The sequence below is a fragment of the Crocodylus porosus genome, unplaced genomic scaffold, assembly GCF_001723895.1.
Source record: "Crocodylus porosus isolate Cpor-Errol unplaced genomic scaffold, CroPor_comp1, whole genome shotgun sequence".
Lineage (NCBI taxonomy): Eukaryota > Metazoa > Chordata > Crocodylia > Crocodylidae > Crocodylus > Crocodylus porosus.
Window position 1 is genome coordinate 53,438,040 of NW_017728931.1, and position 15,952 is coordinate 53,453,991.

At 47.5% G+C, this 15,952-nt stretch overlaps 1 protein-coding gene across 2 annotated transcripts in view; it reads right to left on the reverse strand.

The window, feature by feature from the left end:
* The window catches only part of MKL1 (megakaryoblastic leukemia (translocation) 1), a 107,624-nt gene that overhangs the window by 4,044 nt on the left and 87,628 nt on the right, over positions 1-15,952 (reverse strand). For both annotated transcript variants that reach the window (XM_019544980.1, XM_019544979.1), the window contains 12 exons: positions 15,386-15,441; positions 11,661-11,736; positions 10,966-11,127; positions 8,949-9,124; positions 7,507-7,662; positions 6,516-6,769; positions 6,033-6,207; positions 4,634-5,749; positions 3,502-3,639; positions 2,183-2,347; positions 937-1,113; positions 379-439 (listed from right to left, as the gene is read on the reverse strand). In XM_019544980.1, coding sequence (XP_019400525.1) covers positions 379-439; positions 937-1,113; positions 2,183-2,347; positions 3,502-3,639; positions 4,634-5,749; positions 6,033-6,207; positions 6,516-6,769; positions 7,507-7,662; positions 8,949-9,124; positions 10,966-11,127; positions 11,661-11,736; positions 15,386-15,441 — 2,712 coding nt within the window. The remainder of the gene's footprint in view (positions 1-378; positions 440-936; positions 1,114-2,182; positions 2,348-3,501; positions 3,640-4,633; positions 5,750-6,032; positions 6,208-6,515; positions 6,770-7,506; positions 7,663-8,948; positions 9,125-10,965; positions 11,128-11,660; positions 11,737-15,385; positions 15,442-15,952) is intronic.

Here is a 15,952-nt window from a genome sequence, read left to right on the forward strand (position 1 = left end):
ACCTGAGACCCCTCTCCCCAGATAAGCCTCAATTGTGTTTGTGGGGGCTCTCAACCTGCCACAGAGGGAACCGGCACTGGCCAGTGCAACCTAGAAGAGACCCACCCAGGTACGTTCAGGAGCTTTATAGCACATTAAACCAGTGCCCAACTAGTCTCTTATGGAGCCATAGTGACTCCCCTGCCTTCCTGCCAGTGCTTTTGGGCAGCACCAAGTGAAGCAAGAGCAAGGGCCCAGACCAGGAGCTCTGCACACCAGCGGCAACGTCAGTCTCCTGTGGGTCAGCAGAGTGGTGGAAGCCATACTAGCAACTGGGCTGTACAAACCACGGACTCAAATCCAGAGGGCTAAGCGCTGTAAAGTGCCAGTGTCTCTCACCTCCACTCTCAATGAGGATGTCGAACAGGTCATCCATCTGCTGGCTTGAACAGCCATTCTCCTAGGAAGAGACAGTGCAGGATTAGCCTCAAAAGATGCACTAACCTCTGTCCCCTCTCCGGCAGTCACAACTTGGCTGCCTTCCCCTGCCCCCTCCCTTCTCCCCTGATGAGGAAATTACCCGGTAGGACAATGCTCACAGCAGCCAAGCACCAACACCCTGTAACCCCAGGCATTACTGGGTAGTAAGGTGTTTGTAGCAGCCCCAAAGTGCCCCATAGCAATGACCCCATAGTAACCTCATCTCTGCCTCAGTAAGTGGAGGGACCAGAGTGAGACGGGACATGGATCCAACCCCTCTGACATGCCTCCAGAGGGAAGGTGCTTTGACTCCTTACATGCCGTTCAGGGTCAGTTAGAAAAGACCCCTCATGTCTTAGTGTCTCTGTTTCTGGGTGCCTGTCCCTGAATTCAGTGACTTGTGTGGGTTTATTATTCAGGGAAGATGTTTTTTGCACAGTCTCCCCAAGGAAGCCAGAGAAGGAGGCTGGCTCTTACCTCATGGGGCTTTGGCTGTTGTTTCGTGGCCTCTTCGTAGCCTGGCGGTTCTTTCATTGGTACTGAGGGGGCAGGGAGGGGAGATGGAGGGGTCCCAAAGAGGGATGGATGCTGCTGCTGCTCAAGGTCCATCTGCGATGGGGAGGAGGCAGCAGGAGAGCCTGGCTGTGAAGAGGGCTGTTTAGAGTAAAAGACAAAGGAGTGAGGAGGCAGAAAGCCCGGTCCATTGTCCCCATCAGGGCCACTCCACCCTACTGGGACGGGACCAACCTGTGCCTCAGCTAACACAGCGAATATGTGCCCTGCTCCTGCTCCGAGCACTTGCACTGCACAGTGTGTGCTATGCCCTGGCTGCAGCCATTTCTACTCAAAACACAACCAGAAGCCTCTGTCGAAGCATGCTTTGCTGAACTGGAGTGGGGAGGGCTCCTTGGTTAGGGTGGAGACTCCTCAGCTTCAAAGACACTACCAGCACAGTGTTTTGTGCTCCCTCTGCATGGAACAGCTCCACCCAGTTACTTCACCTGCTCCTCCCAGGCATGAGCGTGCTTTGGCAACACAGAACTACTTGTACAACACTGGCCTTGGAAAAGCCTGCAGTGTCCACCTCAGGCTCTGCTGGCATCATGTCTCAGGCTAAGCTGGCTGGCATGGGAGACCTGCGGTACTGGTGACTCAGCTCTTCCGTGCGAGTCAGCATTGATCAAGTGCCCAAACACACATCAGATTGCTGGGGCAGGCCTCCGCCTCAGCTAGTTTGCTAAAGTAGGAATAATGGCCCCAGCTTCCTGAACGCTCCAATTTCCACGATGCTGCTTCTCTGCACCCCTACCCACCACTGTCACCTAGGAAGCCACTCTCTGCTCTTCCTCCCTAGGGCACATGGAGCAATATTGCTGGTGCAGGAGTAATCCCTGTACATTCAGCCTTCAAAACCCCGGGTATGCCTGAAAAAGATGGGTTGAACCCTGGTGCCATAACATGGGCATAGGGGGTTTACTTCCACAGATGACCTGAGCGGGGTGCGGAGCCCCGGGTAAATGAGCCTCACGCGCCCCGGATGTGAAGAAAATGGCGGTGGATTCAGCAGTGGGGGTGGGTGATAAGCAACCGGGTGTTAAGCCGGCGGCACTGAGTCACCACAGCCGTTCCACCCAGCTTCACAGGGCCCTGCAAAGTGCAAAGCCTGGGATGATCGCCCTGATTTGCCCCCCTCTAAGGATGGCCCTGTTTGCTGCACAGGTACCTTTTTCGGCACACTGGGTTGGCCAGCTTTGACAGGAGCACGAGGTTTCAGAGATCCTTTGTGGAAACCATTAAGGAAGAAGGGCTGCAGGTTTGGAGGTGCTGAGAAAGACAATACTGTGGGAGGCATCTGCCCAGTGACTACTTGCAGGCCTGGCTTCTGACCCTACAGGGAGGCAAAAGGATAGGACAGTTACTGCAGACACTTCTGTAGCACTGATGTTAACCAGCCAAAGGAATTCAAGGGGTAAGAAGCCTTGGGTTAACTTCTGCAATAGCTAAGGGACTTAGAGTGAACACAGGTCCCACATCCTCTTCAAAGAGGCCGGAACATGAGACCCCAATAGCACAAATATAGTAGACAACCCCACTTCCTCCCCATTCATGTCATGGTCCAGTGTAGAAGCTATGCTCTAAGCCCCAAAAAAACCTTTGTGACCTTGCTCCAACCTATCTAACTGATGAGCTGCAGAATGGACTGGGGTTATCAACTGATCTGGACCACTCAGAGAGCAGGTGCACAACAGGAACACTTAGCAGCTGTTGCTTTGAGAAGGCAGAAGTATCGTCCAGCTCCCCTCTTGCTCCATGTTACCATTACAGCTTGTCAACATAATCCACAGGAAGGACAAAACAATTCAGGCCCCCTCCACTGAGGGCACCTTTTTATGCCTGCAGGACAATTCTGAGTGCACTCCTCCAACCCTTGTGACCTGGAAAGGCACCTGCTGGCAGGTGCACACTGCACAGTAAATGTTTTGCAATTCTAGTGGGACTTTTCATAGGGGGAGCTATTCTGTATGAATCAAGAGCCACTCCAGTCTCTCTTTGTTTGTCATTACTATCTGTGAGAAGATGGCAAAGGCAATAAATTGCCAGAGATTCTCAGCTATATTTCATGCCATGAACTCCATATTCAGTCCCTTTTGATGCATCCCAGAATCCTCTGCTCCAGTACCTGTGGCTCCTCTACAGTCACCTCAGAAACCTCAGAAAAAGGTACACAGTGCTCCTGATCCTCCAAAGAGGTGTGCTTGTGAGTGACTGAGTAGAACAGTTTTGGCAGAAGGCTGGAAATGGGGGCTGGGAGCACTGTGCCATGCTGCCCTCATCTGCATCTGCTGGCAACTCCTCAACTGAGGATCAAATGCATTATACAGCTGAAACCTGTGGTGGAGAAAACCCTGCAGCGAGGTCTCTCCTGCGGTGGAGCTGGTCTCAGAACTGGTTTGTATATGTGCTCCCTTCTCCCTATTGCCACACACTCCAGCACCAGCCAAAGGGAAAGCAAAGAAGAAATGCAAGCAAGGAGTCAGCTACCTTCCTGACAAGCTGGTTCAGTATTCTGGGCTGCTGCTGTGGCTGCTGTGGCTGCGGCTGCGGCTGCGGCTGGGAGTTGCCTACAGGGAGCTGACACTGTGCGTGGCTGGAAGTTTTAGTAGGTGATGATTGTACCGTCTGAGAAGGGAAAAAGATGCGTAAGAAAAACAATTCCCCATATTACTGAACGGAGCTGCAGGGGAGAGTGGTGGGGAGAGAGAAGAAGATCTGATTTCTTAAAGCTCTGATGAGATCAGCCAGGCCTTATTCTCTGGAAATGCAGTTCTCAGTCCTGCAGAACAGAGATACTGAATGACACCCGCCTACTGTTGGGAACTGAGCAACTGCAAAACTGGTTTAGCAACTTGTTACTGACGGCAGCCACTGGTGGCAGCTTTGGAGGACAGTGTAAGGATGCTATAGTAGGGAGTTCTGGGATAAGGAAAAACTACCCTGGGATAGTTTAATACTCAGAAGGTGGTGAGGATGCTTTATACCCTGAAGCCACTGGAGAGGATCATTAAGTTATCTTTGTTAAAAACTGACTTGCCTGCCCATGAAAACATCAGTGAGTTGGGCACAAGCTCCCATTCCCTGGGCTCAGATATCAGCATATAAGCCTCAGTGGACAGAGTTATACAGCTCTAACTCTCTCTTTCCCACCTCTTCATAAAGCAGTGTGTGGTGAGATGCTCTTGCTTGCACTTTTAAAAAGCAAGGTCAGCACATCTCAGCATGTCGACCTAACCTAGTGGCCTACCCCTGACAATACCTGGTGCTTCAAAGGAGACTTGAGCAGGTTATGATACACCTGGTAATGGTGTAGTGCTGCTCAACTGCAAGGTTTGCCTGTGCAGACTTCCATCCCATCCCACAGCGCAAGTCCATTTTTGCCCTGAAGCATAAACTTTAGTTACACCAAACCTGGTTTCTACAAACTACAAGCTCGTGTGGCTGCCTGCACAAACTACTGTGCAGACAGCCCTAAGAGCAGCACGCTTGTGCTTAGTTTACCTATGGTATTCACCCAGTGGATCACCCCCAGGTGCTATGAGTCCTCGGTGATAATGATCAGGACTAGGCTAGCAAGGAAGGGACAGTACAAGAGAGGGGAGAACCAATACATGCCTACCTGCAGTGTTGTGCAGCTACTGTTCACTTTCTCCTGTGGAGAGAGCCCCCTCCTCCCTGAACTCTGATTGGTCACTGTAAGGACGATGTGGGTCCCTGTGGAATCTGTGATGAGGGTAGGGGGAGGAGCCCCCTTGATGAAGTCACTCAGGACACCCCCTTCCTGACCACGGAAGAGCTGTGGACTGTGGGACTGGCATGGTGGCTCTGTTTCTGCCGCCAGTACCTCCTGCTTCACCATCACCTCCTTCTTTGGCACGGAGCTTGAATCTGAAGTGTCCATTTGGCTAGCGGTCAGCACAGGGGTGTATTGGTCTGTTTGGCCATTGGGCTGCTCTGCAGACTGGCAACTCAGGAAACCATCTTCACTTTTCACTGGGACGTCAAACACCACTGACTTGGGAATGGAGACAGGTCCATCTCCTCCAGTGGCCATGGCTGGAAGCAGCTGCTGTGACCGCTTCTCTTGCTCCAGCTGCAGCCTCAGCATCTCTACCAGCTGCTGCTTCTGTTTCAGCATTCGAGTGAGTTCCTCAATTTGCTTGTCTTTCTCCTGCAGCATCTGGTCTTTATCCTGAACCTCCATGTCTTTGCTGTTGGTCGTGCTGCTCTGTTCTGACTTGGGGACTGGATTTCCACTACAGTAGGTAACTTTGGAGCTCTCTTCCTTCACCACGAACTGCAGTGGAGATGCTTGCAGGGTGAGCTGGGTCAGAGGCGAAGTTACCATCTCCCCAAAGGCATCTCCAGTGGCTGAGTTCTCGTCCCCAGTGCTCATCTGAGAACGTTCTGATGGGGTGGGAGAAACAGGTGGGGTTGAGCCTGTGCTGCCAAACTTCATCACACCATTGCCAGTGACAGTGGCCACGACAACCTCTGCTGGTGTGATGCCAGCAGTGACTAATGCTGACCCTGTACTCAGCCTGGTAGCTGGAAAGGCTACCATCACTTCAGCAGCTTTTGGGATGACGGCTGTTGCACTGGGCTTGGATGTGGTGGCTGCTTGACTGGCTATGCCATTCTGCTCTTGGTAAGCTCGGAGCCGCTCAATCAAGTCTGTCTTTGGGCCAGAGACAGGTAATGCTCTCAGCTTCAACTCTTGCTTCAGCTCTGCCACCTAATCACAGGAAAAAACAGGATTAAAATTAAAGGAATTCCCACCCTTACCAGAAAAACCTTTAAGTCTCTACAGTCCTGAACTGACAGCCCTGGTGGTGGAAGGTCCCTTTTTTTACCCACATACACAGGACAGAATGCAGGACAGCAATGCCAGCTGTCACCACAAACTGTCCTGTCAGCATGCCTCAGCCCTGACCTGAGATGGCCACCTCATGCAGTCCTTGCTGAATGTCCACTAGAGATCCAGCAGTGTTACAGGTGATAGCAAGGTGGACCTTTACCTTCATGTCATCTAGGTTGGCAGGGAGGCTGCCCACTGGCTTGGCCACTGTGGCATTACTGTTTTGTCGCATCAGCCCACCAGAACTGGAGGATACTGAAGACATGCAGCTGACCGTGGTAGAAAGATTGCGCCCGGCAGGGGCACTGGTACTGCACTGCTGCTCTCCTGGAGGCCTACCAAGAAAGAAAAAGTGTGGGCATCAAAACTGAGATGGAAAGTGCTCATCACCATTTGTCCCTCCTCATGCTAAGAAGCCAAGCACAGACACTTGCAGCAGTATGTACCAGAAGCTTCCTGATCATTGCAAATATGACACCAGCCAATTAGAGCCTTTTAACTGCACCCAGAACTCCCAACTCTGAATACTAACAAACCAACTAAGTTCAGACGCTCCTGCCTGACTGATTAACCCAACAAAAGACTCCTTCTGGAGGACCACAATAACCGTCCACATGGAAGGTAAATGTTGTGGGACACATACTTTGGTGGGGCTGGCAGGATGCTTTGATAGTTGTAGTGCTGCTGCAGCTGCTGGTTGAGGATCTGGAGCTGCAAGAAGAGCTGTTGCTGCTGCAGTATTTTGGCATAAGATGAATCCATGAGAGGGGCTCCTTTGTCCTGCTTTTGGTCCGGGGGAATGTACTGGTGATATTTAAGCTTCCTGACTTTCGGCTTCAATTCCTTGGATTTCTTGCTGCGCTGAGACTTCTCATTGGCAGTCTTGGGCTGACTTTGCTATTCAACAGAAAAGGAAGAGAGTAAGAGTGGGTGCAGTCAAGGCATTCCATAGAATCATAGAAAATGAGGGTTGGCAAGGACCTCAGGAGATCAACTAGTCCAACCCCCTGCTCAAAGCAGGACCATCCCCAACTAGATCATCTCAGCCAAGGCTTTGGCTCCAAGGATGGAGATTCCACAACTTATCTGGGTACCCTGTTTCCAGTATTTTACTACCAGCCTAGTGAAAAAAAAATGTGGTTGACATTAACATCTAACCCTAATCAGAAAGCAGCCTGGTTTTGCATCTCAAAACTCTCCAGATATAACCCAGGGGCCTTTCCACATTCCTAGATCCTCAACAATAAAGCACAGAGAGCAGCTCACTTAGTTCCAATACCTTATACAGGGGTAGAGCAAAAACTAGAACAGAAGGCCTGCTCAGCCCAACAGTCCATTGGTCCATCTAGCCAAGACTTCTCATCTCTGACCCCAGCCGATTCTGGGTACTTCAAAAGCTGTCTGCATCCAGAAATTATGGATCGCGGCTGCTGAAGTTGTATGTTCATCAGGTGTGTGGAGAAAAGCCCATTAAAGGCTCTGTGAATGGAGGCCGGGGGAGACAGCAAGTGACACAGGAAGTTGCTCCAGTGTTGGAGCATGATCTAGTGTCTCACTCCCACTTTCTACCCACAACAGAGCACTCATCTTAAGTTTTGTTATTATACAGAAATGGGGATGCCCCACCAAGGTACCTTAATAAGTGTTGGTGGGGGCTTGGCAGCAGGAACAAGAGCTCCACTGGTGAGATTAGGAGGCAGCAAAGGCGGTGGAGGCAAGGGAGGAGGTGGCTGTTCAGGTAGGAACGATGCTTCACTGGAGTCTACAGTGATCTGTAACTGTGATATACCCTGCAAAAAAGGAAAAATAGAGAGTGTGAAATACACACAAAGAAGCAGTGTTCTCCTTTTCTGTTTTCTGGAAAACACACAATGTAAATGATCTATGGGAGACATTCACTAAAGAGACAGGGTCCACACCATTACATAGCCATCTGCTACCTTACCTGTTGCAGTGCGAGCAAACCAGCCTAAGGCAGGGATGGAGTTTAAGCTCCATTTCCAAACCAACACCCCCACCTTTCCCTTCTACCATACCATTCCTGGACTAGATCTCAAATCAATGGAGAGGCTATACTCAGAAACTTATCCCTCAAGACTTCTGGAATTTTCTGCTCAAAATGTTTGTTTTTTGTTTCTACTACCCTTTCCTCCTTGCACTCATCTCCAGACTCCTCCTCCTTGCCCAGATCTACTCCACCCCCAAAATCTGATTCATTTAACTTCTTGAAACTTTGCACTTTCAGAGAGAGGTAAGGGCTTGACTCTGTGTACACAAACTTGCAGAGAGACAATAGGGCTGATGGACAGGTAATCAGGTCTGTCTTCTCTCCTTCCCCTATACTGCTGTTAACAAGGATGTTATCTCTGGAGACACAAATCCACAGTCTGAAAACTGAAACTAAGCATCACAGAGATGCTTAATGGGATCTTCCAGATGAACACTGAGTCCCACTGCGTTAAGTGGTTTTCTTTAATCCTTACTAATCTATCGAGAAGCCTCTGGGAACCTCATAAGATTGGGCCCCTAATACAGTCCATGGCCTGTTGTAACCTATTTATAAAACTTTTCTAAAAAGGTTACATGAATATATTGTCTCAGATAGTAAATCATTAGAAGTTATAATCCCTATTTCATGATAATATCTTTGAGCTCTAACATATCTTAAATTAAAATTATCTTTATATAGGTTGGGGTTTTTTTTAAAAACATCTTAACAAAAAAGTTAAAAAAACAATTAAATAAAAAAAATCTGATTTAAATTTTTAAAAAATCCTATTGTGTATTTTTTAAATACCTGATTTTTTATCGACCCTGCCTTCCTGCATCACCAGAGCATCATGGATGCCAACTCCTTCCCAATCCTACCCATGGGGCACCCTGGCAATCAAAGGCCTTCACTGGTGCCACTTAAAACCAAAATATATTGCAAAAACACAGTAAGGAACACAGACCAGGCTTGAGTAATGGCAGCTTGTGGATGCCTGTGCCTCACTCGTTAGGGATCAACTGCCCCAATTCAGAGAGGGTTTTGTGACCCCAAAGAAAAGAAAGAGTCAACACACTGCGTTCTCACCTGGGCTGGCAATGTCCCCATGATGGTTGGAAGTGGTTCACCAATTCGGGCCTCCACTGGGGATGGTACAGATCCCTGGGACTCATGGCTGGCTGGCTGCTCAGGGGACAGGGCATCACTACTGTCCTCATCAAAGGAGGAATTGTCCGCAACCTTTGGGTAGTTCACCTGCCCAACTGAAAACACAAACCCCACATTCAGACAATGGTGGAGAATAAAAGTTTGTTCTATCTGACCACAAATGTTGCCCAAAGACAGTATTATAGGCCAGCTGGCAGAGAAGGGAGCAGTCTGGGGTATGCTTGAATCACAAACCTCAAATGATCAAAGAGTACAGCACAGACCCCAGCTATTTCAGGTTATTTCTATTTAGTTCTGAAGAATATTTGGTGATCACTAATATCAAATGCTGCAGATTGATCTAGCAGGGGTATAGAAACACTTCTTTTGCCCAAGGGCAAGAAAAAGTCACTGACTAGAATGGGGGTGGCCAACTTGCAGCATGGACAACTTCTGTATGTGCCATGTGACAAAGTGGGGAGGGAGAAGAGAGAACAGCAAGAGAGAGGGGAGGAAGGAGAGAGCAGCATTACAGATGAGCAGGGATCATGGATCATAGAAAGGAAAGAAGAGCAACAGACTGGGCAGGGGATGAAGATCAGAGTGGGACTGGGGAGGGTGTAGGCTTATTTTGTAACACACCAGCCAAAAAGGTTGGCCCCTACTAGGATAAAAAAACAGGTGCTACTTCTCCAATAACCTGGCCTGAAGACTGACAGAGGGGTCCAGACAATGTCACTTTATAAGGAGCATTCAGATACTCTTTGGCTGTCTCTCAATTAGTAGAAAAGGAAGGTCTGACACTGGGTAGCCGTTTGCAGTCTAGTGTCAAGTAGTGGTGACTTTACTGCCATTACTGGCTATATGCTACAGCGTAGGAGGTAGCATTCCTCTCTTCAAGGAGTCGTTGATAGTCTCTTAGAAGACCCAAAAAGGGTTGGGGTCAGTCAAAAGTAGTGGTCCTGATTGCAGATAGTGCTTCTACCTGCCTACCAGGCCCTCCCCAGTGCCCCAGAAACAATGATTTATCCTCAGACATCCCACTCAGACAGAAAAGTATTATCAGCCTCATTTTCCAGATGAGGGACTGAAGTAAAAATATTCAGTGACCTGCTCAAAGTCATACAGAAGAGCCTGTGGCAGAGCCAGGAACAGCCCCCAGACCTCTCATGTTCTGGTTCAGTATCAACTACAAGTTCATCCACTGTTCTCCTTAGACTATTGTTGGTGGAATGGGAAAGCCAGGCTTACTGCCCTGCACTCCACAGTGACCTACATGCAGCCTTGCTCATGTGTGTACCTCTGTTCATCTCTGAAAGAAGTGACAATGCCTCCAGTGGCTGTCTATGCTTGAGGAAAGTGCACCTAAGGCTGCTTGCAGCCTTCCCAGCTCAGTAGGTACTGGGAGAGAAAGAGGAAGGTATGTCCAGTTTGTCCTCTCTGCCCTGGAAAGGGTCCTGGCATGATTTATGTCTGTGCTTCTTTATTTTTAAAAGGTTGAATCCTCAGATGATATGGGGTCCAAGGAAAGCCTTTGCCTCTCCACAACTGCTTCCTCATTTTCCCTGTCTGTCCACTTCCTAATCTGACACAGTCAGGGGGTTCTCCCAGGCCTCCACCACAGAGGTTAGCTATACAGATAAAGGGATTTTCAAAGAAGTGGGGGATTCACAAGATGGGAAATGCAATCCTATAGCAGTTCTTCAGTCACAGGGATTTCAGGATTAACTTTACATTGTTCTAGGATAGCTACATCCCTTAAATCTAGTGTTTTTTCACGACTATTTGAGCTGGGGAGGGAGTTTTCCATTCCAAACAGAAGAGGCTATAATTCCAGGATACAGAAAAAAAGGACATCATAGGACTGCACTCCCTAGGGGCAAGCGAATGCACGTGTAATGGAAAATACCACCCCACTTTGGGAACCTCCCCACAAACAGAGATCCTCTGCTCCTACCAATGATGGCTTCCTTCAGACTGGACTCCACAGGCAAGATATTCTTCTCCACCAACTCCATGGGACCTGGCCTCTGGGCTATCTTCTCATTGAGGTCATCTGCCAGCCTAGCCCTCTTCAACTTCAGCTGCTTGGCCTGCAGGGAGGGTTCAGCTGAGGTCTCTGCTCGGGGGGAAGTAAATAAGTTGTCAGACGAGGCCTGCCCTGCATGTGACTGCAGAACTTTGCTTCCATTTACAAGCTTGCACTCCTGACATGGGATGGGACATGCCCCCTACGCTCAGACTGGTGTCACTCAACTCATGTTCATCTCATCTGATTTGATTTCCATCCTTATACATATACAGTGTATCAATGCCATCTCTGATGCCAGAATTGGACTTGCATGCTCTCTAGCTGAACTTTCAACCTTCTTACTTGTTTGAACACTTTAAGAAGTTCTCTGGCTAGAAGAATAGTCCACATCCACCCCACTTTCCTTTTATTCCAGGCCCTACTACTGTGCACAGTTCGGGGTTCACACAATAGATCCGTGAAAGAAGTAGCAACTCCTTCCTAGAGGGCCACGACACTGCCACTCTTTATCAACCACCAGGTGAACAAGACTTGGCGGTGGAAGAAGTCCAAGTGAGTAAGCAGCTGGCATGATTTAATGTATGCTGTAGATGGCTCCTTCCCTTTACTACGTGTCATACCTTCCAGAATGTGCATCCTGACCAGTTCTGCTCTCTCTGGCCGGGATCGGATTTTCCGTTTCAAATAGTCCTCCGTCTGCAGCAGAGACAAACAAGAATCTACTGAACTCAAGTGAACAGACAGCCCTGGACAGCATGGGGGATTTCAATTTTTAATCCATCCTTAACTGTTACATATGAATAAACTGCACACTGAAAGGGGGGGGATGCATTTTCCCTTCAAGAGCTTACTTTCAGTATGTAAAACCTCAAATGCTACAGGATCAGTTTGCCCAACAGCAAATGTCTTGTTCTGTGTCCCAAACCTGTACGTGAAGCCAGTAAGGATGCAGCTACTAATGGTCCTTCAGCAGAGGATGCAGCTGTTGACAGCCCTTCAGCAGAACAAGACACAGGGGCTCCATCAAGAGCCTCAACTCTTTTTCCTCTTTACTCAACATGGCCCAAGCTTTCAGGGGTAGGCCTATGCTATTTCCATACTAACATATTCATAAATGATCTGGAAGTAGCCAAATTCGCATATAACATAAAATTATTCAAAGTGGTAAAGACCAAGGAGGACTGTGAAGAATTACAGAAGGATCTAGCACTATTAAGAAAATGAGCAACTACATGGAAAATGAAATTCAATGTAGGTAAGTGTAAAGTTATGCACATGGACAAAAATAACCCAAACTATAACTACACTATGATGGGCTCTGCATTAGCTGTTACCACACACGAAAGAGACCTACGATTCATTGTGGACAGTTTGCTAAAAACTTCAGCTTAGTACTCAGCAGCCATCAAAAAGGCAAACAAAAGTTAGGGATTATTAAGAAGGGAGCTGTAAACAAAATGGAAAGTATCATCATGTCCCTTTGTAAGTCCACGGTGCATCCACACCTTGAGTACCATGCCCAGTTGTGGTCCCTATACCGCAAAAAGGATATCAAAGAATGAAAGAAGGTCCAGAGAAGGGCAACAAGGATGGTAAGTGGTGTGGAGGGGCTTCCATATGAGGAGAGACTAAAGAGGCAAGGCCTATTCCGTTTAGAAAAGAGAGGTTTGACCGAGAAAGTGGTAAGGGTTTACAAGATATTAAATGGTAAAGAGAAAATAAATAGGGATGTATTATTAACTATCTCTCTCACAATGCAAGCACTAGAGGTCACAAAATGAAACTAGGAGGTAGTAAGTTTAAAACTAATAAAAGGAAGTTTGTTTTTTTCACATAGCTTATAGTTAAAATGTGGAACTCATTGACACTGTGTGTTGTGGGAGCTGACAGAGGTGCAGCCTCTGAATCAGAACTTCCTAGACCCTAAATGCTGGAGACTGCAAGTGACAGAACAACAGTGGGAAAAACCTTAGTCACACCCTGTTCAGTCTCCCTTTCAGCACCTACTCTCTGCCAGTCTCTGTCTGTGTGACACAGGATACTGGGCAAGATGGACACAAGCACAGAAGAACTGCCATTTACTGGGTCACACCATAAGTCCATCTTGCCTATCCTGTCACATAGTGGCAGAGAATAGATGCTGAGAGGCACCTATGCTCTGACCTAGCAAACGACAGTTCTTATGTTCTTTATCCTGAGATTGTTGCCAGGAAAGAAGCCCAGTGGGAGCAGAGCCCATGTGCTTCTCGTCCACCTACTGACAAAATGTTGCATGGCCACTGTTGGCGTAAATCTGGATGCGCCCACTGCTGCTCTCACAGGCAAGCTGAAGGTCGAGATTCTGACAGCAACTTTGGGCACAGACACAAAAGTAACCAGAAATATTTTGGTGAGCAGCAAGTATACAGCAGAAGGAGGCAAACCAAGGAAGCACTAAGGAGACAGTACAGACGTACCCTGTGTTTCCTTTTACATTTATGATGTTGAGTTTTGGCTCAGTTGTTTGCAGAGGGTGCACACACAATGCTAGCATTTGGAGCTGGCTGGCAGGTAGGCTGTACGCTTGTTGTAAATTTGACTGCTTGTTAAACTGGAGACCCTGTGCATGTGGGACCCGAACTCTGCAACAAGCCTCACCCTGGCTTGTGATGCTGCTCGTAGCTCTGTTTGAGAAGGCAGTGCCACACAGCAATGCATGGAAACAAGCACCTCTAGGCTGAGGATGTTGCTCTTGGCACTTACAGACAAGGCCTGAGACTGGAAGCCTGGAGGCAGTGTACAGCAAACCAAAGCACTAACTTCAGGCATGGTCCCTTGGAGGCTTTAATAATTTCTTCTCAGAACAAGTGGTCTGGTCAGAATCACATTCCCTAGAGGCCTTTTGGGGAACTGAAATAATCTAGAAAATCCCCTGTTCAAGCAGCAGCAGCATGAAGTGCAGGGCCTGTCTCCCTTGACTTCCTCTTTTTCAACGTCTGTGATTTTAGCCTTGACTCAAAACTATGTGGGATCCCCATGGTCATTTTTAGAAAAGAGAAATGCCCAGGGCTTGGTAGCACACGAGACTAAGGGAAATGCACATTATTGCCAGCACTGGCCATTTTCAAAGGGCTTACGCTAAGCTGCAGAAGTGCTACTAAACAGAAGGTCCAAAGCCTTTTTCTGAGTGAGCATAGTGTAAAACCTTTGCAGATGTGACAACTAACTTGGTCCGCAAGTAAAGGAAGCCATCAAGCACAATGAAACCAAGCACATGGCCTGAATGGAGATAAGGGAAGACGATATATTACACAATCTATATACAATATATCATAGCTTTATCTTAAAATAGTAGTAGTGACTGATGTAGCCAAATGTATTAGATGTCAATTTGTTATAATAGATGTATTTTTGTTAAAATGCTTAATTTGTAAAAACAAAAAACAGCCTGGTCAGAGAAGACCATAAAGTAAGGTAAAGAAGAAACCGGAATAACATTCCACAGTGAAGAAAAGTAAATAAGAAACCCTCCCTCTTTTCCAAGGATATATACAGCTCAACTAATTGACACCTTCCAAGTTCACAAGAGATCTGGTTCAGTCCAGTTCCAAAAGTTTCAGTGGACCAAAAAAATTTAAATTAAACCAATCAGCATCCATTTATTTGAATATTAAAATCAGCCATCTATAAGTATTGGACATAGGCTGCAGGCAAATTTGGAGAAGTCAGCAAATCCAAAAAGAGCTGCTGCCAGTCTGTGTGCCACCCTCTTCTCACTTCTTGAGTCTCCTCTTGGGTCTCACCTATACCAATAGGTGAAAATCTATGCTGTGGGTACTAAGATAGACCTTGGCTAAATGTTTGCTTTCATGTTTTAAGGTGCAAGTAAACAAAAGGTTGGGCTGCAGACCTGTTTCTGCCTCTTTTATCAGTACCCTACCTACACGGTTACCTGTCATCTAGGTAACAACATGCAATGCAGAAGCCAGGCATTTTCACTCAAAGAAGGATACAGCTGCTTAGAATGGGTGGGTACAATTGATGCCATGAAGATGGACCACATAAAGCTTTTGTAGACATGTAGAAAAATACTGCCATTCCCCAAATTCTTCCGTCTGGTGAACTCTAGGTACTGTTTTCAGCTAGAGTGTAGTCGGGCCCAGGTACAGTGAGGGTGAAACTACCATTCGATATAAATAACTCCTCAGTCTTACACGTCTTTATGGCTATGAAAACAAAGTACCGGTTCCAGACTGTGGACTGGTCTCTTACTCCATCCCATTTACAGCTATGAGTTGTCTGGCACAACACTTTGACACCCACCACTTTTGACTTCCCTTAAACCTCCAAAGATAAACTGTCTTACCCTGGCCCGCTCCAAGCTCCTTCTCTGTTCATGAAATGCAGCTGGACTTTTCAGAGCTGTTGAGAGAAAAATATTTAGAGAATGAATAAGAATAGTGGAGTCCTAGCCCTTTCCAACCTCATGTCACTGAGACCTGGCAAACTGAACTAAACAGAGGTGCCTGCATCTGCCAAACTGGATCAGATTCTCAGCTGCTAAAAACTGATGTAAAATCAGAAAGACTCCATTTCAGAGCAGTGGGACTGCAGTGATTTATACCACCTGTGCATCTGCCCCCCTTCGTAGGCCGCTTGAAAATATACTGTGGACTAGAGGTTGACTTGGATTGGCCATAGAGCTACCTTGCGGACACTTCATCTACTGAGGTATAATAATAATGTGGGCTAAAAATTAGGAACAAGGATAATCAATGCCCTATGCACAAACTTGCATATAGTGGTAAATATTCTGGGCCCTGATATAAGTGTTAGGTACTGGAATTCATAGTTTCATAGTAGCTAGAGTCGGAAGGGACCTAGGTAGATCATCTAGTCCGACCCCCTGCCTTGGCAGGAAAGAGCACCGGGG